This window comes from Enoplosus armatus, chromosome 1 (assembly GCF_043641665.1).
Source record: "Enoplosus armatus isolate fEnoArm2 chromosome 1, fEnoArm2.hap1, whole genome shotgun sequence".
Lineage (NCBI taxonomy): Eukaryota > Metazoa > Chordata > Actinopteri > Centrarchiformes > Enoplosidae > Enoplosus > Enoplosus armatus.
This window is the reverse complement of record NC_092180.1, coordinates 3160601-3186376: the sequence shown is the minus strand read 5'-3', so window position 1 is coordinate 3186376 and position 25776 is coordinate 3160601. Positions and strand designations below refer to the sequence as shown.

At 41.1% G+C, this 25776-nt stretch overlaps 2 protein-coding genes across 5 annotated transcripts; one reads left to right on the top strand and one right to left on the bottom strand.

Moving 5' to 3' along the window:
- Positions 1–3460: 3460 nt before the first annotated feature.
- Positions 3461–4803, top strand: LOC139297895 (myoblast determination protein 1 homolog). The gene is made up of 3 exons (XM_070920742.1): positions 3461–4006; positions 4301–4373; positions 4607–4803. The coding sequence occupies exons 1-3, from the start codon at positions 3461–3463 to the stop codon at positions 4801–4803; spliced, it is 816 nt and encodes a 271-aa protein (XP_070776843.1).
- Positions 4804–5905: 1102 nt separating this feature from the next.
- LOC139284127 (troponin T, fast skeletal muscle isoforms-like) lies at positions 5906–20008 on the bottom strand. Of its 4 annotated transcripts, XM_070904501.1 has the most exons (16): positions 19931–20008; positions 17259–17298; positions 17090–17103; positions 16801–16809; positions 14993–15130; positions 10840–10857; positions 10604–10624; positions 9930–9948; positions 9797–9842; positions 8789–8905; positions 8529–8606; positions 8029–8142; positions 7781–7890; positions 6881–6971; positions 6521–6561; positions 5906–6189 (listed from the first exon to the last, which is right to left on the bottom strand). In XM_070904501.1, the coding sequence occupies exons 2-16, from the start codon at positions 17276–17278 to the stop codon at positions 6153–6155; spliced, it is 873 nt and encodes a 290-aa protein (XP_070760602.1). In that variant the 5' UTR covers positions 17279–17298; positions 19931–20008; the 3' UTR covers positions 5906–6152. The 4 variants fall into 4 exon arrangements, with proteins under 4 accessions (XP_070760602.1, XP_070760446.1, XP_070760523.1 ...); XM_070904345.1 differs by lacking the exon at positions 16801–16809; XM_070904422.1 differs by lacking the exons at positions 10604–10624; positions 16801–16809.
- Between the last annotated feature and the right edge of the window lie 5768 nt (positions 20009–25776).

Genomic DNA, 25776 nt, shown 5'->3' with positions numbered 1-25776 from the left:
TGAATATAAACAGTGGATATGTACACGAGGAAAAGTGTTCAATCATATATAGAGAATATATAGAACATGTACATTTAAAGAGAGAACAGAAGAGAAAGCAAATTATCTTTAGTGTTCATATAGCTTCATACGTGTGTGTGTGTGTGTGTGTGTGTGTGTGTGTGTGTGTGTGTGGATAGCCAATGTAAATGTGCTTTGATATATATGTGTACAAAGCAGTGTTAGTAGTTCTCTAACTGTACATAGATGTATGTTTACACACATTCAAAATGTCTTAGCTTCAACCTGTTTCATTGCTGGACAGGGATTGGTCACTGCTCTGCCCTTATCTGACCTCTGATTGGCTGCTTGCTCAGATGTCTTAAACCACACTGAGTCCGAAGCCTTCGGGCAGTGATCCAGCTGCAAAGAGTACCGAGCAGCGTCTGAGGCTGTGATCACGGAGGAACCTCTGAACTGAAACCTCATCTATTGAGTTAAATCAAAGGACAAATGTGGTGATATTCTATATGTTTCTCATAGTAAACAACTCTATTGTGGGTGTATCACAGAATGATATATATCTTCTTCCTCTGAGCCATAAAAACTATTAAAACACATCAGTGAGCCACATGTTCCTTCATCACCATCAACACACACTCTGTAGTTTATGCTGACTCAGTCACACACACACACACACACCGTCCTGCTGCCCCAAATACTCACTAGAGCACCAAATGTTGATTAATCCGCCGCTGAAAATAGTCCCCAACAAATGCACTATTTCCTCCTTTCCTCCAGTATTTTGTTGACAATAAGCAAAATGTTAAATAACGACAGCTGTGTCCTTTAAGTCTATTTTATAATGACTGGAGAATAAAATAAATCCCAGCAGATTTTAATGATATAATAATATAATTATGTTATAATTATAGACAGTAGCCCTGTCATTAACCTGCCTGAATGATCTGCAGCCCGTACTGGACAAAAAAAGAAAAATAAACACAAAAAACACACAATTTCCATATAGAAGCGTCAGATTTACAAAACCTTTTGGGAGCATTTTATGCTGCAAACTACTTGAAATATGTATTTGTTTGCTCATTTCGTATGTGACCTTTCGTCTTGTACTTCAGTGTATTTAACATTTTAACAGAGCTGGAGAGGTTCAACATTATGCTGCGTTCAGGTTCATGTTCTTTTGGTTTATTTGAATGTGTCCCCAGCAGAGGAGGGGGTTTGAGAGTCGGGGGATATTCCAAATGATACCAGCCTCAGTTAAAAGGGCACTTGTCTTAAATTTCACGAGCTGCTAAATTTAACGGACTGCCTCCCCATTAAGCAGCGAGGAGTCTGTGCTGTGAGCTGTTGTGTCCCACACCCTCGACTTTATATCTCTGAGGCTGTGAAAAATCTCACATCTACGCGACAACAAACACATGATTAAACACAAAACACGTTTACAAGAAAACAAGCAAGTAAACAAACACAGAACATGTACAAATACTCAATCAGAGGAACTGTTAAATCTGAATCTGAATTTGATAAGTTTCATATTCTATGAAAAGCAAATTGTTCTGTCTTTTGTAACAAAACTACAAGTTTAGATTTTCATCTAATAACAAGGTAACTTTTCTTTCAGATTGTAAGGGTTAGATTAAAATGAGCTATTTTGAATTGAGTGTTATATTTAAAATAGGTTACTTGTTTAAAAAATAAAGTTTTGGTCAAAGGCTCACGTAATTAACTGTAAAGAAACTTGACTGGCTGGTTGACCTCACACATTCCCCACATATTCATATGTAAGTTGACCTAAAAAAAGATGAGGCTCTGTAGAAGACGGTACATTAATGTGACGCCATTGTGATTTCAGCAGCGTTTAAAGACACAAAGACAAAATGTACCAGAGACAGAAACAGACGACCGCTTCAACTCAAGAACAAATGAAAATCAGTCTGTGAGTTGAGATCATTTTACCTGTTTGGACAAATTGTCTTAAACTGTTGTCCAGTGACGACCCTCTCTCTCTCTGTCCACACACACACACACACACACACACTCTTTGTCTCTTCAGATCAGAGACCTGACAACTGTGTGACATTATGACCTCCTCAGCAGGACAGCAGACTGAAGCACTTAGCAGTCACATCGCTGTGATATTACAGCTCCGCTCCCATAATGTCGCAGTGCATTGACGTGTACTGTTGTTTTAATTTAAACGCTGTGATTGGTGGAAAGTTTCAATCAAGAATATATTAAAAGTACGCGTACTTAAACTTACACTTTGTCTGAATAATCGACATTAATTGTTCTTCAGTCTTTGATTTTTAGACACAGCATGAGGTCACAATTAAAGACACTTAAACACCAGAAAATTGTTTAAGTGGCTTAATTGATTGTACGATAAACACCAACATAAATTAATAAATAAGAAGCAGTAACTCTTATTTCATTTTAGACACAAAGAGTTCGAAAAGACATTTTGTATTTTTGTGCTTCAAATTAATAATATGAAGACTTCAGTCTTACTATTCTATCACAGTTATAATAATAATAATAATAATAATATCCTTACCGAATTATCAATTACAATTATGATAACGATATTGTAACCAGTACATTGCAAACTTATCACGTGTAAATGTCCAGTTTAACACTTAATAAACAAAACTGCACTGCAACATGTTCGTCTTAAAAAGTCGTTTAATGCAGTCGAATGACGAGTTTTAACATTTGATTTACAGAATCCATCGTGAGTGAATCTAAACACTAAAGAAATACCTAAAACATCTCAAAGAGTCATTTTAGTTTAAACCTTTGTCCTTAAAAAGCCAAAAACATGGTGCTTTAGTGGAGACAGGATGAAGACTGACCTGCCTCAATTCAGGATTTTATTACCTGATTAAAGAAAATATAGAAACAGATGAAGCTTAAAGGAGTTTTCTGTATATTTGTGTTTTCTCATTTCAAGGTTCCCCGTGGAGTTTTTGACCTCTAATCGTGCGATGGAGCTGCTTTTCTGATTCTTAACATAGACTCAATTGCTTTTTTATTGCTTCCTTTTTGTTGCTGAGTTTCACCTCACTGCCCCCCCCCCCCCCCCTCTCCACACACACACACACACACACACACACACACACACACACACACACACCCCTCAGACCATTGGTCACTCACACCAGAGCCCCGCCTACACTTTGACTCCTTTATAAAGACAGCCGGAGCCAAGAGGAGCTGAAGTTTCACAGACTGGCCCTTTAAAAGCTCTGATCTCCTCTGCAGACAGTTTCTACTCTTCTTCATCAGGTCAGCTGACTCTGACCGGAGACTTTAAGAGACGCTTTTCTTTTTCCTCCTTTCTTTTATATTCTTTCTAGTTCTACAAAAGAAGACACTTTGTTGGGACTTTTCCTTCCTCGGTCATTAGAGGAACTTTTCAGGAGACTCTTCACCGTCTCGTGGCTCTCGGGGAATCTTCTGGATGGATCTGTCCGACCTTCCCTTCCCTCTCTCCTCTGCCGACGACCTCTACGATGACCCCTGCTTCAGCACCGGCGACATGAACTTTTTTGATGACCTGGACGCCCGGCTGACGCACGCCGGCCTGCTGAAGTCAGAGGACCATCTTCATCACCATCGCCACCACCACGTCCCCATCGCAGAGGAGGAGGACGAGCACGTGAGGGCTCCCGGGGGCCCCCACCAGGCGGGGCACTGCCTGCTTTGGGCCTGCAAGGCCTGCAAGAGAAAAACAACACACGAAGACCGGAGGAAAGCGGCAACGATGCGGGAAAGGCGACGGCTCAGTAAGGTCAACGACGCCTTCGAGACCCTGAAGCGCTGCACGGCCTCCAATCCAAACCAGCGGCTGCCCAAAGTGGAGATCCTGCGCAACGCGATCAGCTACATCGAGTCCCTGCAGGCGCTGCTGAGGGCCGGCCGGGACGACGGCTTCTACCCGCCGCTGGAGCACTACAGCGGGGATTCGGACGCCTCCAGCCCCCGCTCCAACTGCTCCGATGGCATGGTGAGTCCACGGACAGCTGAACAGTTCATGTGCTGCCTCATGAAATGTTTGGAATGTGTTTGGGATAATTATTTTTGGCCACAGTGCTTCAATACATTTTCAATGAAGAGGACCTTTAAAATCAACTTAAAAATCACATTTTAGGCCATTTTTTTGACTTTTGAATGTTTGATACTAAACCACAATAAATGCACTTCTTCCTTGTTTGAAACAGTCAGTCAGTTTCAAATACTTAAATTTGATCATTGATGTTTGGTTCGGTGACTGAAATCGACTTGATTGATTTGTTTCCAGATGGATTTCATCTCTCCGTGTTCGTCCAGAAGTGAAAACAGTGACGGTTCTTACTGCAGCCAGACAGCAGACGGTCAGTTTTCATTATGATGTGTTTCCACTTCTGTGTATGTAAACGCGTCTGCTTTCTGTGATACATCCTACAATATTCTATGATAATGATAACTGATGATAATTTCCTGACCTGGTTGTTCTTTAATATGAGCAGCTCCTCCTAACATGACATATTTCTCATTAAAATGTTTGAAATGAAAAATGTAGTTAACGCCTGAGTAAAAACTGATTTTTCCTCTTTCTTTCTCGCAGATTCCGGCAGCAGTAAACGCTGCTCGCTCATTTCCAGTTTGGACTGTTTGTCGAGCATCGTGGAGCGGATAAGCACAGATCCAGCTGTGGCCCCCCCGGGCGACAGCGTGGTCCCCCGGGGCCCCGGATCGCCTCAGAGCAGCCCTGCAGGCTCCAGTCCCTCTGCTGAACCCAACAGCATCTACGAGCCGCTCTGAAGCCGACGCAGCCGAGGACTCATATTCCACAAGAAGCCAGAAGACAAACTTATACAGACTTTTAGAGTTTCTCCAGACTTCTGCGTCACTTTCTTAATCTTAATCTCTGCAGCAGATTTAATAACCGAGGACCATTTTGTGTGTAAATAAGAGCTATATTCATAGGACTCACACACATACAGACACAAGGGATGATGGGATTGTTGTGTCACATGTTTCTATATATTATTTATGAGTGAATGACATTTTAATAAAGAAATATTTATATTCTGACTTTCATCTCATCCAATATTTATTAATTGATCCGATATTTATTGATTCATTCTGCTGGCATTATGAGTGCTGTGTGTGTTTCCTCCTTTGTGACGAACATGCAGCTAAACTTTATTTAAACCGTCATTACCGTCAAGTTGCTGAAAAAAACCAAAACAATGACATAAAACAAAAACAACCGGAGTCTGATGATGACCCTCTGTCTGTATATTATAATATTATATATATATATAATATATATAATATTGATTATAGCAGCTGAAAGTATACAAACTTCAATTGTAGTGGTGATTCTAATGTTTCCAAAGATGACAAATTATAGGGAAGTGTGTGTAAGAGTGTGTGTGAGTATTCTCACGCTGCCATAAATAATATCAATACCTCAGTAAGTTTGAATATTTTACTTACTGTACACATTGTACAACAAAGTTCAACTATGTGGAAGAGAAATGACCCTGAAGCTGTTTCGGTGACATTTGAGATGAAAATCAGAGTTAAAGGACAGTCAACTGTTTCAAAACAGAAATCTTCCAAAATGAACCCAAACAGCAACGTCTCAATAACACTTTGTGATATGATGATGAAGGCCGTGGACTTCACCTGAGGCTGTTTGAGTTGGCTCAGATTTTATGGTTATTTCTCCCAATTCATACATTTCCAATAAAGCAGACTGTTAATGTCAAATAACATTTAGGCTCAACGATACTATATAATAACATCAATAATCAAAAGGTTAGTGGTGTGATTATCTTCAGTTATCTCGGTTTGTTAAGTCCATAATCAATGAGATCGATCAAACAGATTGATAGACACAAACGTATACAGACTGGGGGGGGGGTTAATCATTCTGGCATTTTATTCTCTGAATCTCTTTTACACAAACACAGTGATTACATTTTGAAACATTTCTTTATTGGAGCTAAATTCATCCAGAAAACCAGAAAACCAACAAGCAGACAGGCGGTAAGACAGTTGTTGCCTTTGTTCCGGAGCTGCGGGAGTCGACGGGGTCTGAGCCGCTGCTGTAGCCGAGGGGACGCGCCTCCTGTCCGGCCTGACCGTCACTCAGGAGACGCTCACTTCCTGCGGCGCGAGGCGGCTCCCTTCTTGCTGCTGCAAAGCGCAAAGTGCAAAAACAAAGTCACATCTGTTCAGTGGCCCTTCATATATATATATATCTATATATATATATAATATGCCCTCTAGTGTCCAGACTTGGGCCGACTGGTGAAAATCATGGACCTACAATGAACTAATATTTAATTTATTCTTTTTATTTATTCGTTCTTTCTTTCTTTAATCTTTTAGTTTTCATTAAATTTCTTCTCACTGTTTTCACTAATAATTCACCCTCACAACATAGTGCACTTACAGACAGAATAAACATCTAGTATGAAACTGTGACGCAGCGTCTGTTTGTTTATGTTGACACAGAGTTACTTACTGTTTCTGCAGCTCATCGATGCGGTTTCTGAGAGAGATCACCTGAAAGACAGACAGCTGTGTTTGAAGCCGACACACCTTCAGGACTTCTGTTTAAAGCTGCAACACGCAACTTTTTATCCACATTAAGATACCAGCAACTGAACACAACCAAGTAAGTGGACCAAACTACACATCCTACACATCCAAACTCATCCCCACTGCCCAGATAAATACACGTCATTCATCACACATTCATCCAAAGAAAAGAAAAGACTGTAGTATTTGATGTGGTAATAAAAACCACACTCTCACGGTAAATAATGGTACATTAACAAGAGGTGGTAATTTGAATATCTAGACACAACCTTTCCTAACTGACCTCGTATCTCTGTCTCTTGAGCGCCTCGCAGTGGTCGTATTTAATTTCCTCCAGGCTGTGCAGCCACTCCCACAGCTCCTTCGCCTTGTCCCTGACAATCACAAACCAGGAACCAAACATTCAATCAATCAGTGATCTTCTAAAGCAGCTGAAAATAACCTGCTGCTTCATGCAAATGAGTCTGGGGCGAAATCAGAGAAATCAGAGAAATCAGAGAAAGCGTTTTTCTCTTGAGACACTCAACTGTGTATTTGCATGTTTGCATGTGAGCTGTACTGTACAGGTTTTAGGACCGTTTCTATTTCTTTGTTTTGTGTTTGTATGTCCGTAGGTGTTCAACAAAGGGTAAATATCTGTACTGAATGGATAAAGGAACATGTCAGTGCTCCAGAGATATAAGAACCATGTTATTGGGACCTTCTGCTTTAGCCTTAGTAATGTATAAAAAGTATATATAAAAGTGCATTTGGATGTTTGCAATGGATCTCATCACCCCTAATATTATTCTTTGTCTTATTTCTGTTTGGGGATAATCATGCGCTTTGTTTCTGGACAACAGTGCCCATAATGCTCGGTAAACAGGAAGTATAATGTTGCCATGGATTCAGTCAGAGTTATGCTGTCACTTGTTTTTTAAGCCTACATTTGTTTGCCAATAGGCACCGTTAAAAGTGTGGATTAATTTGACGCTGAAGAAAACGTAAAAATGTGATGATTCTCAGGCAGGATCTTTTTTTCTCTTAGTTTTATCGGGCGTAACAGGTCGGACTGTTTGGTCCACACAGGGAAGCACCTTCATTTTGAGGGAAGACATATTTACTGTTGCCTGTTTTGAAGATTTTGCAAGTTTCCAGAAACTGTCCTCTCCTGATTTCACAAAAAAAAACAATTTTGGGTTACCTCAGCTTGTCCTCGCTGAAATCGTCGATGTTCAGGGGTTTGCATCTGTCTGCCATAATCTTCTTCTTCTTTTCTCTTTCAGTCTGCTTCTTGCCTCTCCTCTGGTCGACCTAGAAACGTCCAGCTAGTTAAAACGCCACGTCGTCACAAACACACAACATGTTGCTGCCTGTTTTGTATGAAGTTGAAGCAAAAATATGAAATCACGACAACAAAAAAGGGATAAAAGAAATGAAGAAACAAAGTACCCTCTGCAGGCTGCTGCTGAAGCCCGACCCCATGCTGCTCAGTGCTATCTTCTTCTTGGCTTCATCCTCAGCCTTCCTGTGGGCGTCGGCCTCCTCCTTTCTCTGCCGCTCAGCCTGTAAAATTCATTTTAAAATATCAATTCGACAGCATGACAAGTGGAAAGTCAACCGCTCGTCTTTTATTTTTTTCCTTTTGTCAGTTATGTCCACAAAAGGTTCAAAGAACTTATCAGCGTCTGAAAACCTCCATCACTCATCATCTCGTTGCAGCGATGTAGAAATGTACTCAGGGTGTGGTCAGTACACTCTGACATCATTGCTGGGTGTAGTGTGATAACCTGAAGAGGTCAGTGTGACGCTGCCTTTCAGCCTGGTGTTACTCTGAAGTGATGGATATTTGTGAAGGTGAATCTACGTGAAACGGTTTGAATCTGTTGACAGAATCAGAAGAACGAAGTTGCAGACTGAGGTGTGTTGTGAAAACTGTGGCAGCTGTGTACCTCCCGCCTGGCCTGTCGCTCTTTATCCTTCTCGGCACGAATCCTCTGCTGCTCGGCTCGCTCAGCGCGACGTTTCTCCTGGAAATCAAAACACAACGCTGCGATGCTTTTCTGTCATGTGCAGAAATGAACTCTAATGCTTTATTTTGTAGTTTATTTCCACATAATCTGGGACTGCTGTGATATTTAAAACAAACCTGATTATGAAAGTACAAATAGAAAATGTGTAATGTATATTTTTTACATGAGTAAAAACTCACAATTCTTCCTTTGAGCCCGAGCAGCTCCTCCTCCTCCTTCTTCCTGCACTCGAAGTGAGCGTCGATCAGCGACTGCAGCTCAATCAGGTCTTTGTTTTGACGTTTCTTCTGGATGTCCTGTGAGAGACAGACAGGAGACAGCAGTCAACAAACAGGACAGAGGCTGCTGGCTCCAGACCCACGCTGATTAAAAAAAAGAGGCCTCTGGAAGTGAATAAGAAGCGCTCACAAGAGACGATGAGCGCAGAAGTGTTTGGTTAATTATTCTTTTATGGTTACTTAGTAAATACGAACAAAAGCTGCAGCTGCCCCCCTACAGCCGCTGCATTCACATATAGCGCTTTTATTTGATTTATTCATTCACTCCTTCACACGCCGATGGCAACGAGCTGCCATGCAGGGCGCTGGCTTGACCGTCGGGAGCGATTTGACAATGACTTGAATTTGCGATCGTTTGGTTTCATGAGTTGAAAACTTCTCCATCTGCGTGAGGGACATTCAGGAGATACAAAGGTGATTATTTGATTTTTCAACTTGCAATATTATGTTTCCGAAAGTCTTCGATTTGGATGCAGAAACAATTTGCAATCATTTTCTAGTGTAACTTTTAATTCTCTAACTAAAGAAAAAAGGTCTTGGGAGGACACAAAAACAATGGTGAACTGTAGTTTACACTTTACTGTGAGCTTGTGTTTCTCCCCCGCCACCCTAACCCCCGCTTTCTTTTACACTTGTTCACTGTTGTTCTGATCCATGTTGTGGTTGCCTCCACATTTATTTTCTGATTTTTATCACATCACTTTTCTCGCTAACAGTGCAGGACTGTCTGCTGAGTGAATGATGCTGTCTGATTTTCTCTCCTGTGGGAGGACGGTATGTATTCTGACTGCACCACAATTGGACTGGAACTGATCTCAGACCTCCTTGTTTAAGTGTAACGATGATGATTTCAATTTAACTTTATCGTTCCCTGGATGGATATCAGTCAACGAAATCAAGTCCACTCACATCAAAGTCCACTTTTTCGCCATCAGGGATCTTTGGGGCAGTGGGTCTGTTGAAGGAAATAACATTCAAATTATAACAACAAGTAACTCAAAGCTGCCAGCTGCCTCTGATGAAAGACAATAAATGTTCTCACTTGAACTTCGGCTTCTCCTCTGGGTATTTTTTTCAGCGTTAAAACAGCAACAGGGAGAGAAGAGAGAGAGATGAAGCTGTTAGAAACACAGATATGGAGAGAGACAAAGACTAAAAGATCTACTGGTTAATTGGGGGGGGGGGGATCCATGTGGACAAGCTGAGTTACATCTGAGGGCTGCAAGTTGTTTCACACCTCCAACAGATCAAAGTCATTTGAGTAAGTCTCAATGTAGCAACACTTTTCATGATCAGCGGTCCAATCCCTGTGTGTTAGCCTGGTTTCTCGATTCCACAGTGTTAATTTGTTGTGCATTAGTGTGTAAATCAAACCGATATAATCTGAGACATTTGAAGTGCTAATCAGGATCAGTACGTTGTGTGCCGTGAATCACCACATAAACTATTTAATAGTTAAATTTTCGGAACATACGTCATTGCACACTTTTCACAACAGGGAGTTTGACAGTGTAATTACTGTTAATTGATGTGCATGGTAAAAAAAAAAAATAATAAAAAAAACACAACCAGGATTTTAACAGTTACAAATAACCAAGTTTGTGATTAGCTTTTTATTTGTATTTTTAAACGGGACCCTCACACTAAGAAAAGACAGACAACACGGGAGGAAAACGCAGGCAAAGCAACAGCGACTCAGCAGGAAATACAAACTACCATCTTGATCTCCCTCCTCCCCTGGAAGGACACATTCATGCAAAGAAGAGAAGAAGCAGAGATGAGCAGTGCATCCTTCACCATGCTCCTCCACGTCACCTCTGACGACTAAAGCCAACAGATACAATTCTGCCTTTCCCTCAAGGAAGATCAAACAAACAAATGCACGCAGTTTGAATAATTCATCCCTGACCGACGGGGGAAACAGAAACAGAGAAGAATACAAATCAACATACCTTCTTCTTCATAGGCGTCTGCATGCAGCAAGCGTCCGAAGCAAGAGCAGAACAGAGATCATTAGTGGTCGGCCTGTCCTCTTTACTGCACAGCTTATGAAGCACATTTACCCGATTGGGGCGTTCATATTGTGGACGTGGCTGCAGAAGTCCCGTGTCATGTCATGCTTTAATCCTGCAGGCAGCTCTTACTTTCCTAACATCCCTGAGGTTTTATTTTGACAGGAAACTGTGTGTTCCTTCTGGCTGCATATCACTAAGGATATTCTTGTGAATTTCTTTAAAACACAAACGTTTATTTCCCTAATAACAGCTTTCTGATTACAGCTCCTCATTTCACCGTGATGGGTCATCACTACTGGCTAAGCCCCAGTTATTTTCTATGCTGTTTGGACTAATTGAGGGAGAATTATGAGGATTTTACCCCAAACATGGTAGTTATTCATGAAAATTAATTCAGTTATTAAAGAAAAAAGCTAAATAATTTGCCTATTAACATATGGTTTTCATTCAACTATAACATACACAAAGGAAATGCATCTTAAAACGTGTATTTTATTTCACTTTTTCCCCTTGTTTGATTTGTTTATATATCGTAAGTCTTCCATACTAGCGGTCGGCAACATCGTCAGTCAGCTGTTCCTCCCTGAAACTAGACTTTTAGAAACCAACACTGCTGAAGCAGCAAAATCAAAGCATTAGTTCAGCGAGCGTACAGTAAAGCCTGGGACTTCTGCAGTGACTCCATCTGTGTGAAACAGTTTGTACAGATCACAAAAGCATTTAAACACACTTGAATATTGCTTTGCATCAAAACACCCCAATGTAAATGCTTGAGAGCAGTTTGCCAGTCTCACTCTTCTACACACAGAAAAAAAAAAGAAAAGATGCTAAACATTGACTGAAGGGAGGCAAAGAAAACAGCTTCTACATGACTGAAATTACCCATCATCCTTTTTGCTTTGGCCTTGAACAATGGCGATAGTCATTAATAACAAAATGAGACATAGACATGGATGAGACGGGGCGGTTGATTCATGTAAAGGCAGCTGATTTTCTTCTTCTCCCTTTCAACATTTATATGCACATATTGAAAACACACATCTGAAACTGAGCAATAATGCTGGAAACAGGACAAAATGTTTTTTTTTGGTTGTGTGTCAGCTAGCACTGATGGGGATGTGATGTGATAACTTATAAAATAACATTTTATAAAGCAAAGATGTTTGCTGCAGTGCACTCTAAAAAACAAACAAACAAGGGTTCATGGGGGTTCTTCGAGGAACCCGAAGACACCACAAGGCACTTTAGTGTTCTTCGTTAGAACAAGACTAAAGTGCAATGCACACTGGCCTTGTCATGCCACACTGGTCCGGGAAGCAAATGTCATAAACCTGCTGCGTTGAGGCTGGAGAATAGGACGGTATGTTGATGCTGCAGGTGTGTGTGCTTACACAGAAAGCCATGTAGACCAGGTAAACCAAGTGTTTGGACGTGTCATACCCTGCTGATGTGTGTTGCCTAACTAGTGACGCTGGAATGGATGAACAAATGGATTATTTTACCATTCTGTTTGTAATTTGTTTTGAGGGTGTCGCTGGTACTCTGAATATCTACAGCAAAAATATCTCACGATGGACCAAATTGTTTGTCAATGAGAAACTTTGACTGAAACGTGGATCTACACAAACACTCAGAATTATCATCTGGTTGACCATGAATATCACAAATGTCATAGCAATTTGGGCAAAGATCTTGGCCTGGACCAAAAGTGTGGGACAGACAGACGGACAGACCGACCAACCATCTGCTAGCGAGGCAATCCAAAATGAGGTTCTCTAAAAGGTTTTTTTGAAAAGCTCCACAATGATAAATGTTTGCGGAACTACCGTCTCGGGCTTCTTCAAGGAACCCTTTGCGTTTGGTATCTGAAGAACACCTGTGTATTTCTGATGGGTCCTTGTGTGGTTAAGAGGCAATAAGTTATTCTGGAAAGGGACAGTTTATTCTACAGTGTCTGCCTCTAGAACTGGAGTATTAACTCTCATCTCCATGATTTCCCAGGCCATGATGTCAAATATGTTTCTCTTTACAGTGAGGCCTTGATGACTTGTTCTCCTGCTCAAACACAAACCCCAGCGGTGAGTGTAACCGATTCAGACTGACAGAGACCTGGAACAAACACAAGTCTGCATCTGACCTTATTTTTTAACATGGGTGTGTAACTTCTCTGCTTTGGTATGACGGAGTGAACGTGGGTTTCTCTGATAACTATATGATTGAATCAATGGTGGAAGAAGCACTCAGATCCTTTACTTAAGTAAAAGTAGAAATAACATATCTAAAAATAAGTAAATGTCCTGAATTCAAACATTACTTCCCTAAGTATTATCAGCAAAATGTACTGGTTCCTTTGAAAGTTACTCTATTATTCTGTTTTCATGTATGTATTTATAACAAATACATGTACAAGCATTTTAACGTTGTAGTTCGTCAATGTAGTTCTAGATACTTTGTATACTACTGGGTAGATTAGTAGCGTAGTGCTGCATCATTTCATACAACATCATATGTGGTTTTATGTAAAAAGTAACTACGAAGTGTCAAATAAATGTAGTGGAGTAAAAAAAGTACTATACTACAACTATATTTCCCTCTGAAATGTAGTGGAGTAGAAGTATAAAGTAGCATAAAACTGAAATACTCAAGTAAAGTACAAGTATAAAGTACAAATTGTACTTAAGTACAGTACTTGAGTAAATGCACTTAGTTACATTCCACCACTGGGGTTAATGTAACTCTGAACCATTCAATTGGCTTAATCAGCTGCATTGTATGTTTAACGCACTCCAAAATTTGGAGGAGATGTGCAGCTGCTATCTAGCATGCTGCAGCTAAATTTAGCTAGATAGCATGTGGGTTTTCTGTTTGTTGTTTTGGTTTTTACAGAGAATTAAGACCATCTGTTCCTGCTGGGAATGCATCCCGACACTTCACAAATTCTTACTTTAGTGGGCAGTTATGAAGAGGAGGTAACTCCAGTGGAAAGGGCTAAACGGGAGCTACATCAGTGAACTGCAAAAATATCAAACCTGACAAGACAAGTGGGGTCTTCAGATGTCAGCAGAGTGTGATATAGCAGCACTGCAGCATGACATCTACTATCTCCGGATCGCTCCACCAGAGAACACATAATATGAGTCTAAACTAGAAATACCTGGCAGATTTCTATCACCGCGTCAGGGAAAATAAAGCCTTCGACACCCGTTTTAATATGATTAGAGTTTCTGCTCTTTTCTAGCCCTCCCGTACAACTTTACATCACTTTAAAACCAGTACATCTACTCTGAAAAAGAAGAAGAAGAAGACTTGACTGTAGTAGCAGTGGTAACATGGCCAAACAATGTAATTTCAGCAGCTTTTTTCTTTATTGTATTGTAATAGTTGACGTGTGACCATCTGCGCTTCGATAACATCATGCAGGAAAGACAGAACGCTAGCTAGCTAGCAACTTCATTAACAGAATCCTTCGTGTAAATTACGGTTTCAAAGTTTAAAATGCTGCCATAGAAGCACAAAAACAAATAAAGTGGGGTTTTGGTTTGTAAAACATCATATTACAGCTATTGTTGTACCACAAAGTGATGACATGACTGGGCACCTATATAAAATATATTTAAACTCTGTAACTGGCTTAATTTATTTTCTACAGACTGTAGGTGGAGAGCTGCACTGTGAGGAAGGGCCTAACATAAAGAATGCATTGTTATTATTCAATTATTACTGTTATTATTATAAGAAAATATGGAAATCATAAGCGCAACTATGCAAAAAGCAATTGTGGGCTCCTGCATCCGTAAGTCATGCCGCCAGCGAGGCTATTTCTAACCTTGGAAATAGCATTTTGATGAAAAAATCTATTAAAAATATCTTTCAAAAGGTAAAAGCAGAATTAACATGGAAGGGACGTAAAATATAAAAGATGAGCAGAAACTCCAATCATGCCGCCTCGTCCTTTAAGACTCAACACTGTGTCTTGTCAGGCAGGATACGTTTTGCAGCGTGTTGGTGTTGACAGGACTGTCTGTCCTACAGAGCAGAGTGCTGGATGTCCTGCAGGAGAAGGGTGAACGCACTTGCCCATGCCACGTACCTTCCTCATCATGAACCACCTGCTGCACCACCTCCTGTGGCTCTGGCTCTGGTTCTGGTTCAGGCTCTACCTCTGGCTCTGCTTCTACCTGGGCCTCCGCCTCAGGGGCTACTTCTACTTCTACTACCTCCTCCTGGGCTACGGGCACGCAGCATGCACCAAACCGCCGGGAAGAGGGAGGGTGTCGGAGAAGGCCGTTAATGAAGACCACAGACATGACAGAGCCATTAGAAACCAAAAGTGAGAGATTACTTTAGTTACAGAGAGGATGGATGCGTGAGCGAGGGACAGAGCTGCTGGAGAGAGAGAAACACATGATGATGAGAGAGAGTCAGTTGACCTTTCACACAGAAGCCATTTTAAACTGTTGAGGTGGAAAACTAGCAGTCAGTTTTGTGCTGTTGTTGTGTACAAAACAGTGGCCTTGTATGGAAGCCCAGAGCAGCCACAGAGGCTGATTATATTTATCTCCAGATCATCAGAGCTTTGGTAGGTAAACTTTGTCTGGTAAATTCAGTTATTCTAATAATTTTCTCTTATCTATCTATGTATCTTCTCTATAATCTATTATTGACAAAACCTAAGGTTGAATTGAATGACTTCTGCGACTTCTGTCGGTCTGTACTTTTTAAGTGATAACATGAAGGAATAATATTTTAATATTAGCAGCATTGCTTTGTTCACAGACTGTATGTAACAAAAGCAAATCATCACACAGAAAATCTGATGAAGCCTATAGAAAGATGCTTTATGTTTTAATAAATATATGAAGAATATTTACACAAGCCTCTCAGTGGGCACTTTTTGTCTGTTCCGGAAGTAATGAATGATAACTCAAATTACTAACATTATTCAACTGTATGTTGTGTAGTGCAGTCAGCATAGATAATGACGAATAATAAATAAATTAATTAATCTTTTCTAAAAACTATGGGAGAAAACAATTACAGTGACGTGGGTAAAACAACTAGCCTACTGAATGGTTTAAATAGTAGGCTAAGTAGAAGCTAATTAATCTCAAATTAATAATAAAATATAGATAGTAAACCCAGGCGCACGTGACCAGCGATAGAAACCCTAAATAAAAGTTAAATAAAGAGTTCTCAGCTAGTGGAACAGTGGCTAGACTGCTAGCTAACTTGTTGCTAATTGTATTGTGATGTGACTGACTTTTTTGCTGCCAGTGTGATTTTTTTTCCAGGTACTTTCCCACCTCCACTGTTGAAACTATGGCCGTTGTGTGAATGAGGTCAATGACAGTTGCATTGATGTGACATAAACAGTGTAAACATGTCACATGCCAAGAAAAAACAAAATGCAGAGCTCCATGAAGCTCAATGACATTTTTTTTTCTCAGCCACGTGATTCAAAACATCACTCGGTCAGAAAAAGTCACCTTTAACTTGGAAGTGTTTGACTGACAGCTGGGTGTTAAGTTAGCTTTCTCCCTCACCAGGAAATAAACATCCTATGCTTCCTTTTTGAACAGACAATTAAATATTTTACATGAAATTCTAAAACTTTAGGCATTTAATGATTCTGTGAAAAATCGACAAAGCTATTTTTAATGCAGATGTATTCAACTCAGAGTCTAATCTGTTAAACTTTTATCGACTATAAAACCTAACTGAGGTTTCCACTTTGCATTAAGAAAATCCTGCTGCAACTTAAATTAAATCTGTGCACATGTTAGTGTGTCCTGTATAAAGAGCAGGTGTCAGCGTCAAACACTTCAAAATAAGGGTGAAATCAGGCAACTGACAAATTAGTACAGTGGAGAAATATCGGCTCGATTCAGTCGTCTTTACCTTCCTCGTCTTCAGTTTTGGAAAAACAAGGCATAAGACGGGACAACAGAAACATATCATTTCATAATTACATTTTGAAAAAGTGTAAAGTTATCACTGCTTAGGGGCGACAAAACATAAAGAAGGAAACTAATTTTGTCCACCTCCTAATCTGTGTGGACACTTTAAATACAAATAAAACCAAATTCTGCTCATTTTATTTAAAGCCACAAGTCACGCAGCTTTCCTATTTTACACAATATAACTTACACACATAAGAAATTAAACAAACTGAGTGGTTGTCACTTACCCTCGACCTGATCCCTGAAATATGAAAGAGAACGCATTCAAAAATCATTCAAACATGAAATCCCAGCTGGCGTCCGTACATCAGTTTGTTTAAATAAAGTTTAAACTGGTGAAACGACATCAGACAGCTGTGTGTGTGTGTGTGTGTGTGTTGTGTGGGATTCACTTACAGTTCCTCAGTGTCAGACATGGTGACAGCAGACTTCACACCTGAGGGAAAAGACAAAGAGCCTGATGAGTTGACGGACAGAGAGACTGTGTGGCTTTGAAAAGGTTAAGAGTTTGATCCCCACAGAGACATTTGTCCTGCTGCAGAAATACCAAACTTATCCTTCTCCATTTTACGCTTCATTATTTTAATTAAACTGGAAATCTGTTTCTTTGATGAAAAGGTACACGACTCAAAAGACCTAAAGGAAATGTGGTCATTCGCTTGAGAAGATCCGTACCACTCTCATGTCTGTGCAGTGCATATGAAGCTACAGCTAGCAGCCAGTTAGCTTAGCTTAGCATAAAGACTGGAAACAGCTAGCACGGCTCCGTCTGAAGGTAAAAAAAAAATCTGCCTTCCAGCACCTCTAAAGCTCACTAACTAACATGTTATATGTAATTGTATTACTTCATACAAAAACAGTAAAGTGTAAAAACAAAAAGTTGTTTTACGGTTAGCTACGTGCTTTCTCCGCTGGTTGCCTGGCAACGCCAAGGTGACAGCAAGACTCCAGGAAGAAATGAAGAAATTGTCAATAATCATAGAATATATATGTTAATTAGAGAGCTTTAGAGATTTTTTAAACTTTTGTCAGAGTCAGGCTAGTTGTTTCCCCCTGTTTCCAGTCTTTATGCTAAGCTATGTTAATTGGCTGTAGCTTAATATTTAGCATACAGACGTGAGCGTGGTGTCAATCTTCTTCTCTAACTCTCGGCAAGAAAGGAAATGAGCGTATTTCCCAAAATGTCTAACTATTCCATTAAAGAAAGAAGGATCATCTTGGTAAAAACAAAAAAAACATCCGACCACAGAGCTTAAAATTCTGTTATGTGCACCGCTAAAGCTAAAGATCCGTCTTTGTGGAAAGCTATTAAAACGTCCAACAATTTATATTTCACTTTCTATTTCTGAGGTAGGTAAAGTGTCTTTGGATGACTCCTTGACGCTTAGCGGTGGGCACAGCTGCAGAGGACTCGGAGGATTAGTTCTAGATCGTATTTCTACCCATCAGCTGAGGAACGGTGTCCAAATAGCTGCTTTAATCCCTCGGCTTGGTCCAGAGGGAGGATCCTCTGCACTCAAACAGCCAATCAGCGTCCTCCTCCAACAAACGAGCTCTTTGATGGACTTACAGCTGACAGCGGCCTCACCTCTGTGTGTCCAGCATTCACTCCGTACATACCGACACTTCAGCACTCTGTATATTTAGTGGACGGCCACTTCATGTCTTCAGTATGAGAACACTGAATTCTGAGAAGTGTTTCTGAGTCTTTCTGAAACTAAAACTCGGCGCTGAAACTGGCAGACTGGTGGAGCAGGTGAGAGCGCAGAGGATAGCCACATCCTGAGCCAATCAAGAGCAGATTTAGACTGAAATGCCAATATGAGCCGGATTTATAGAGCAGTACATCAGAGTGACGCAGAGAGAGAGAGGATGAAGGAGGTGTATTTCGCTCCTGACAGTAAACAGACCTTTTGTATCATCACTATCTCAAAACCTCATACTCTGAAATGTCGGCCTGGTTTTCAGGTCGTCCCCTGTGGCTATGTGAGTTCAACATACTGAAAGGAGGTTGCAGGAGGAGAACCTTTTAGTTCCTGTAATATATACTGTAGGTTTATATAATGAAGATTTACAAAGGAGAAAAAAAGAGACGGCTTTCTTAAATCAGAAATCTGACAATTCAACATCTGCTCATTTAAAAACCTAAATCTGTGAGTCTGTGAACATGCGTGTGTCTATATGTACAGATATTCACACATATATGAGAATTTTCAACCAAAAAATAAATTAAATAGACAATCTGTGTGGGTTCAGGCTTTTGGCGTTCAAAGAATCAGCATCTGTTTGAGGCTTAAGACCGCAGATAAGCACTACGAGTAGTTGGGATTTCGGTGAGCCTCTCCAAGTTACCAGCACTGTATCCCCAGGAATTATGTTCATAATGGACAATTCAGCAGGTTACAGTTTACATCTAACGCTAAACTTCAGTGCCAAAGCAGCAAATATGTTATTTGGAAGTGAATGTAATGTATGTAATATTTAGAGATAATGCTGATCTGTGCTGGTAAAAACAGTCAGAAACTAAATTAAAGAGATGAAGTTTTGGACAGTATGAGCTGAGTGAAGGGATCTCATGGTACTTTATATGCCTTTGATTTCTTAAATACATCCATCTAGTTCCCTCCAGAGCTCTTAAGTTTCACTGCATCATTTCAAATGATGACTTACCGCCTTTACAGGTACATAAACATAAATTCAAGTTGTCATTTTGATTTAAACACATATGACAAAGTGACATTTTTATTAACCTGTTAAATCAATCTGGTCTCAGGAAACTGGACTCCTGCTCTCGGGTCAGACTGTTAACCATCCCAAACATAAACTACACATCTTGAACATGCAGCAGAACATGTCTAAGTCTATTTCAAACGTCCCTCCTGAGGTTTCATCCTGCAGAGTTGGAGGACAGAACACCTGAGGCTCTCCGCCTGCTGCACACACATGCCACAAAAACTAAATCTACAACCACCACATTTTGGCTTAAAAGGAGAAACAAATAGTCAGAAACATGTAGTTTAGTACAGACGAGTGATGTCAGGGTCATCACTTGTCAGTGGTGGTTTTACCTCAGAGAGGAAGAGAAGCTCCTCCGGCGATGAAGATGAAGGTCTGTAAGAATCTGCAGGCTCCGCTCAGAGAATAAGTCCTTGTGTTATAGTGATACTTGAGCTCATCAGGCCCTTATTGGCTGTGGGATGAGAGCGAGGTGTGTGTGTGTAGTATGTATGTTTATGTGTGGAAAAGGTGGGGAGAGGAGGGGGGGGGGCAGTCATGACCCTGGAGAAGGAGATGGATGAAATACTGTGGATGGAAGAGGAGGGCTCAGGTTTTGGAAAGGAGCAGCTGAGAAGCTTCTGTTGCTAAATTTACAGCGATAGAAGGCTGAGAGGGGGGGTTACACATCAGCCTGGCATCCAGACAATGGAGAGAAAGTGTGTGTGTGTGTGTGTGTGTGTGTGTGTGTGTGTGGGCACCAGCCACTTCATCAACCAGTCAGTCGATCAGTCAGACACTCAGTCAGAACAGAGTAACAGAAGAATAGAATAATAATAGAACCGGACTAAAAACAGACGCTCACTACAAATCAGCCCATTTTAATGTGATTTCTGGAGCAAAAGAAAAAGACAGTAACGTGTTTAATAAGGTCTACATTTACGTTTTTTTCTCTGCTTGTAGTTTGTGGCTTCATAGCTAACAAGACTGATTATGTTTTTAAAACCCAACAACAACAGCCCTCCCTCTGCTATGCATTCAGACAAGTCCAGATATGCAGACTTGCCCTGTCTGATTGGTTTTCTGTGGTTCACGTTACCCGATGGGTCTCTCTTTAGCTGGGTTCAGTCTGGTCGGGTAAGTAGAGTAATATGGAGGTTTTACTTCACTTCAGCAGAGGGACTGTGAGAGGTGCATCTTTCTGTAGTGGTGTGAAGGTGTGTTAACCCAGTCTGTATTAACAAATACATACCACCGCATGTTTTCTAAGTCACTACAGTATGTTGAAAATAGCAGTCTACAGTCTACAGTAGAGGATCATCAAACAAATCCACTGCCGCTCGTGCCAAAAGACCTGATTACCTGATGAATGTGTGGCATCGAGAGAATACGTAAACAACAAGTGACAAAGCCTCGTGGCTGCAGGAATTACGACTAATTATGTCCATCTGGACCGAAGGAGGAAATAGTGTGACAGTATGTAAAAGCAAACCTCAAAATGTCAGACTTAAACACAGACGTTGGTTTATTTCAGTCAGAATCAGAAAGTGATCCAAACGTAATCAGGATCGTTCCATTTCCCTAACCATGTTGTTTTAATGCCAAACACGAACTACAGTGTAACATCAGACAATGGTTTTATATTTTGTCTTCCTGTCGATATGTTGGTGTCAGATCAGAGAACACTATTATGTTACCCTTATAGTTAAGGGCTGGCTCAGGTCCTGCCTGGACCAGCCCCCTAGTTATGCTGCTATAGGCCTAGACTGCTGGGGGACTTCCCATGATGCACTGAGCTTTCCTCCTCTCCCTCTCCATCTTTACACATTCATCTCCCTCCAATGTCACTAACTTTATATCTTCCCCGGAGTTTCTTTGTGCTTTGTCGTCTCGCAGGTTCCTGTGGATCGTGGTCCTGGTACACCTGGGTGCTGCTGCCATGGGCCTGTCTGACTCTCATCACTACAGTTATTATGTTTAGTCGTAGTTCTGTTACTATTAAAGCTGTTATTATTAATCTCAGCTATTATCACAGATGTAACTACTATTATCAGTCATATTTCCATTATTATTATGATTATAGCTGCTATGGCTACTGTCTGTCTGTCTGTCTGTCTGTGTCTCTACGTCTGTCTCTCTCTCTCTGTCTCTTTCTGTCTGTCTATCTGTCTCTCCCCCTCCCTCTCTATGTCTCTCTCTCTCTCAAACCCAACCGGTCAAAGCAGATGACCCCCCCACCTAGAGTCTGGTTCTGCTCGAGGTTTCTGCCTCTTAAAAGGAAGTTTTTCCTTGCCACTGTCGCCAGAGTGCTTGCTCATGGTGGGAACTGTTGGGTCTCTGTAATAACATCATAAAGAGTCGATCTAGACCTGCTCTATTTGTAAAGTGTCATGAGATGTCATTGGCGCTATATAAATAAAACTGAATTGAATTGAATTGTTCTGGAGAACACGAACAAATGACAAAGGTGAAGGTTCAGGAAAGATGGCGATCTTGGTTTAATATTGAAAAAGTTGAACATTGATTTGAAGCATGAGACCGGACATGTTGACTTTATTAACAATTAACCAAAACCAAAGTGTTTTTGTTGCCTAAAACTAACCACGCGGGGAATGCAGGCTGCAAACCTCAGGTTTCTAGTGGCAAGGCTTTGCTCTTTGAGGGAGCTCTTAATGGATCCGAGCAACAACGAGGATGAGAGTGCTAATCCCCATGAACAAGCATAAACATCAACATTAGGTAAATGGGCAGAGTGGTGGTGAGAAGTGTCTGGTCATAACGGCCAAGCTGTAGAGTGAAATAGAAAATGTGAATCCCTGAACTGGTGAAACTTCTCAGGAGTTGAGTCTCCATCACTGCTATGTGCAACTATCAGAGAGCCCTGGTGGTGTATTGTCATACTAACATTAAAAGGAGAGTGAATATTACACTTAAATTCATCAGGTGGCCAGAAACACGACCCCTAATGAACGCTAATGTTGCTAATTGTTTGCTAACACGCTGTAGCCTCTAACAACTGTAAGCTGGTGGCAGTTGTTTTTCGAATCATACAGCTTTAAAGGGACTGTACATCTAAACCATTTCTACCATTTACATGTTTGTTAACTTGGGACAAAAGAGCAGTAGATTTCATAAAAATGTACTTACTCAAAGCAGAAGAAGAACATCCTGAACTTGTCGGGATGCTCTCGAGTTTTGTTAACTGAGAAACCACCCGGTTCTCCGACAGCTAACATGTCAACAGTTTAGTGGAGGGGCCTTGTGTGGGGGCTGGTGCCACCCCAGACCCCTCCCTGGACACGGCCTTGGAAAAATCCAAGGTGCATAAATTCTTCCTCGCTCACTGACTGGAGTGCTGCCGCTCAATGCTGCACAACACTGCCACTGGTGGTCGGAGGCTTTAGTGCAACAACACAGTAATCATCAGTGCTTTTTGTGCACCGGCTTGAAGCCAGCCAGAGATACCAAATAACACGCAGAGAGTTTTATTCAAACACAAATGACAACATACAAAAAACTATTCTACACAGTAACATGTCATTGAAATATTACCTATCTATTGCCCCTGCGAGCTGAACAGTGCAACCACAACCTACCAGAGGGTGTAGTTACTGGTGTACATGCCTTGCCCGAAGGCAGATCGGCAGACGACCCCATCATCATTTTAAAGCAGCAATCCTCTCGTCCCAGGCCCACTTCCTCAACCTCTCTACAGCCTGATAGTGACAAATTACACAAGAGGAAGTAACGTTTTATGAAATAAAGCGACACTTGCAGAACAGACACCGCATGGAAACACGTGTTACCTACCCAACTACATGACACACAATCTAGATGTTAGATATTTAGTAGGCTCACAGTTTTCCAACCTTATTAAAATACTTTATAATTATACATAGAACAACTTCTTTGACATCAATTGTAGCAATCATTCAGGACGTTAAAGTCATTGTAAATCTGCTTTTTAGAAAACAGGATGCTTTGAATGCAGTCACACATTCTCTACTGATGAAAAGCGAGTTGCAAGTCATGCTTTCTGTTAGGTGTACCAGGACTGTTTATCTGGACTACATCTGTGCCGGAAACAGAAATCTGGCCAAAATAAAGTGAGTCAAACCTGAGAGAAAAAATGCTTTTGGTAGAACCTTGAAAAACTCCTCCTTTTGTAAATGGAGCTTCATCGCAGTTTTTGAAGGGCGGAACAAGATGAGAAACTACATAAGAATGGTTGTTTATTTTAAAGCTATGATTGAGGCTGTAGTGCCCTTGTTGATGTCAGGTAAAGGGCTCATGTCCTGCTTACAAACTGGATTTCTTCCCCACTGGTCTGACAAAAACGACCACCTTCCCTCAGGTGGAGGTGTCTGCCGACCGCCTGTAGGGGCTGCACCTCAGCCATCTCAGGTGGCCTGGAAAGCCCCATCTGCCCCTGCAACACACACTGAAGGCAACAGTTTTATTTTTGGAGTGGCCACGGGCACTGTGGCTCGCTCCCTAAGGCTTCAGTTCACTTCAGGATGAGTCGGCCATGTGGCACTCTGAGCCGGGATTAACAAGCAGAGAGCAGTTTGTCCCGACAGCCGCTCGCCGAAGGTAAACCAGTCAAACTCAGTGTCTGTTGATTGACAAGCTCTGGTGGTACTGCAGCGTGGTCCTGACCCACCGGCCAGGTGCTAACCTGCAAACGGTGGATAGGATTTGATAGAAGCACGAGCACGATCTGAAATCTTAAATGCATGATGCATATCAGACATTATATCCGTGAGAGGAAGAGCTTGCAATGCAGTGTTTACCGTGTTGTTTGTTTCTGCACAATTTTGTAAGCTTGAATCAGCGATGAACAAAACCTGAACACCAGCACATAGGTTATACTTCTATTCATTTCTTGCCCTTTTTATCCACTGAGAGTTGTAAAAGGTAAATAAATGAATTGTCTCTGTCCCCCTAACCAGCAAAACACTCGCTGCACCTATCTCCACTTCAGGTAAGTGTTGCTCAGATTCATATTGTAGCAACCTGATCAATGAAGAGCTCTGTAGAGTTCCGTAGATCTAGATAGATTGAGGTCATGGTACAGTTTTATCGCAAAGCTAATCTTACACTTTCCTCTTTTGAGCTGCTCCAGTGGAAGCCTCCCAGATATCCAACCCCAGAGCCTTAAAAGGGGGACTTCTCATGTGTCAGCTGGCCTCCTTGTCACTGTGACTTCAGGAGTCACTTTGACAACAGGGATTTGTGTAAAACCTTCGCTCCAAACCAGCCAAACATCTCAGAGTGTTTCAATTTCAAGAAAGAGACAACATATCACGGGAGGTATTTCTATGCTGCAACTTGAAATATTCAAGACGACGAAGGTGAAACTTGCGGAAAGTATCCCATTGGGTATATTTCTCTAAACCGGTGCTAACACGACATTAATGAAAATTAAAGATAATCGTCTCTCCGAAACACGAGGCTAAGCTCACAGTCGGAGGAGCTCTGAGAGGATTTGGGCCTCGGATTCATTTCCAGCAGACTGAGGCTGTTTGTGTGAGTGCAGGACAGCAGGCAGCAGGTGCTCGGTGTCAGGATGTTTGCTCTTATTTCCCTGAGTCTAAAATTAGACCGTGGAACGTTTCTCGTGTCACCCAAAGATATTCAGACAGAAAGGGAACAATTCAGCTCATGTTGCCCCTCGAGTCAACCTAGTAAAAGTGTATTACACAGTAAACAAAACCAACTACCATAAAATGTCAGTCAAATTTGAATTATCTTACTATTATCTTTTGAGATGTTATGTAAGCTTTCACGCAATATGTGGGTCAAAATTCAACCTCCTCTGCGGCTTCAGTTTCATCCATTTGCTTTCTACATACATCTTTGTCTAATATAATCCTTGGTGCACAGGAATGTATGTCACATTTATTGTCAGTTAATTATTCTTCTGACCTTTGACCGCCTTCCTGTTGTTTGCTTGTGATTTCAATGACTGAGGAATTTGGACCCAATTTACTGCTAACCCCGTTTCTTTGGTTATGAACTTTAGCTAAATGCTACCACCCCTCCTCCCTGCATGAACCTGGTCACCCTCCTGTATGTGTCAATCATCTTCCTTTGGGTTTACTTTTATTTCCTGCAGAGGTCATTTTTAAATCCAACAGTCTCCTTGAGAGACTATTTTCATAAGTAGTTTGTCATCATTTCAAAGTAGCCTTGCCAT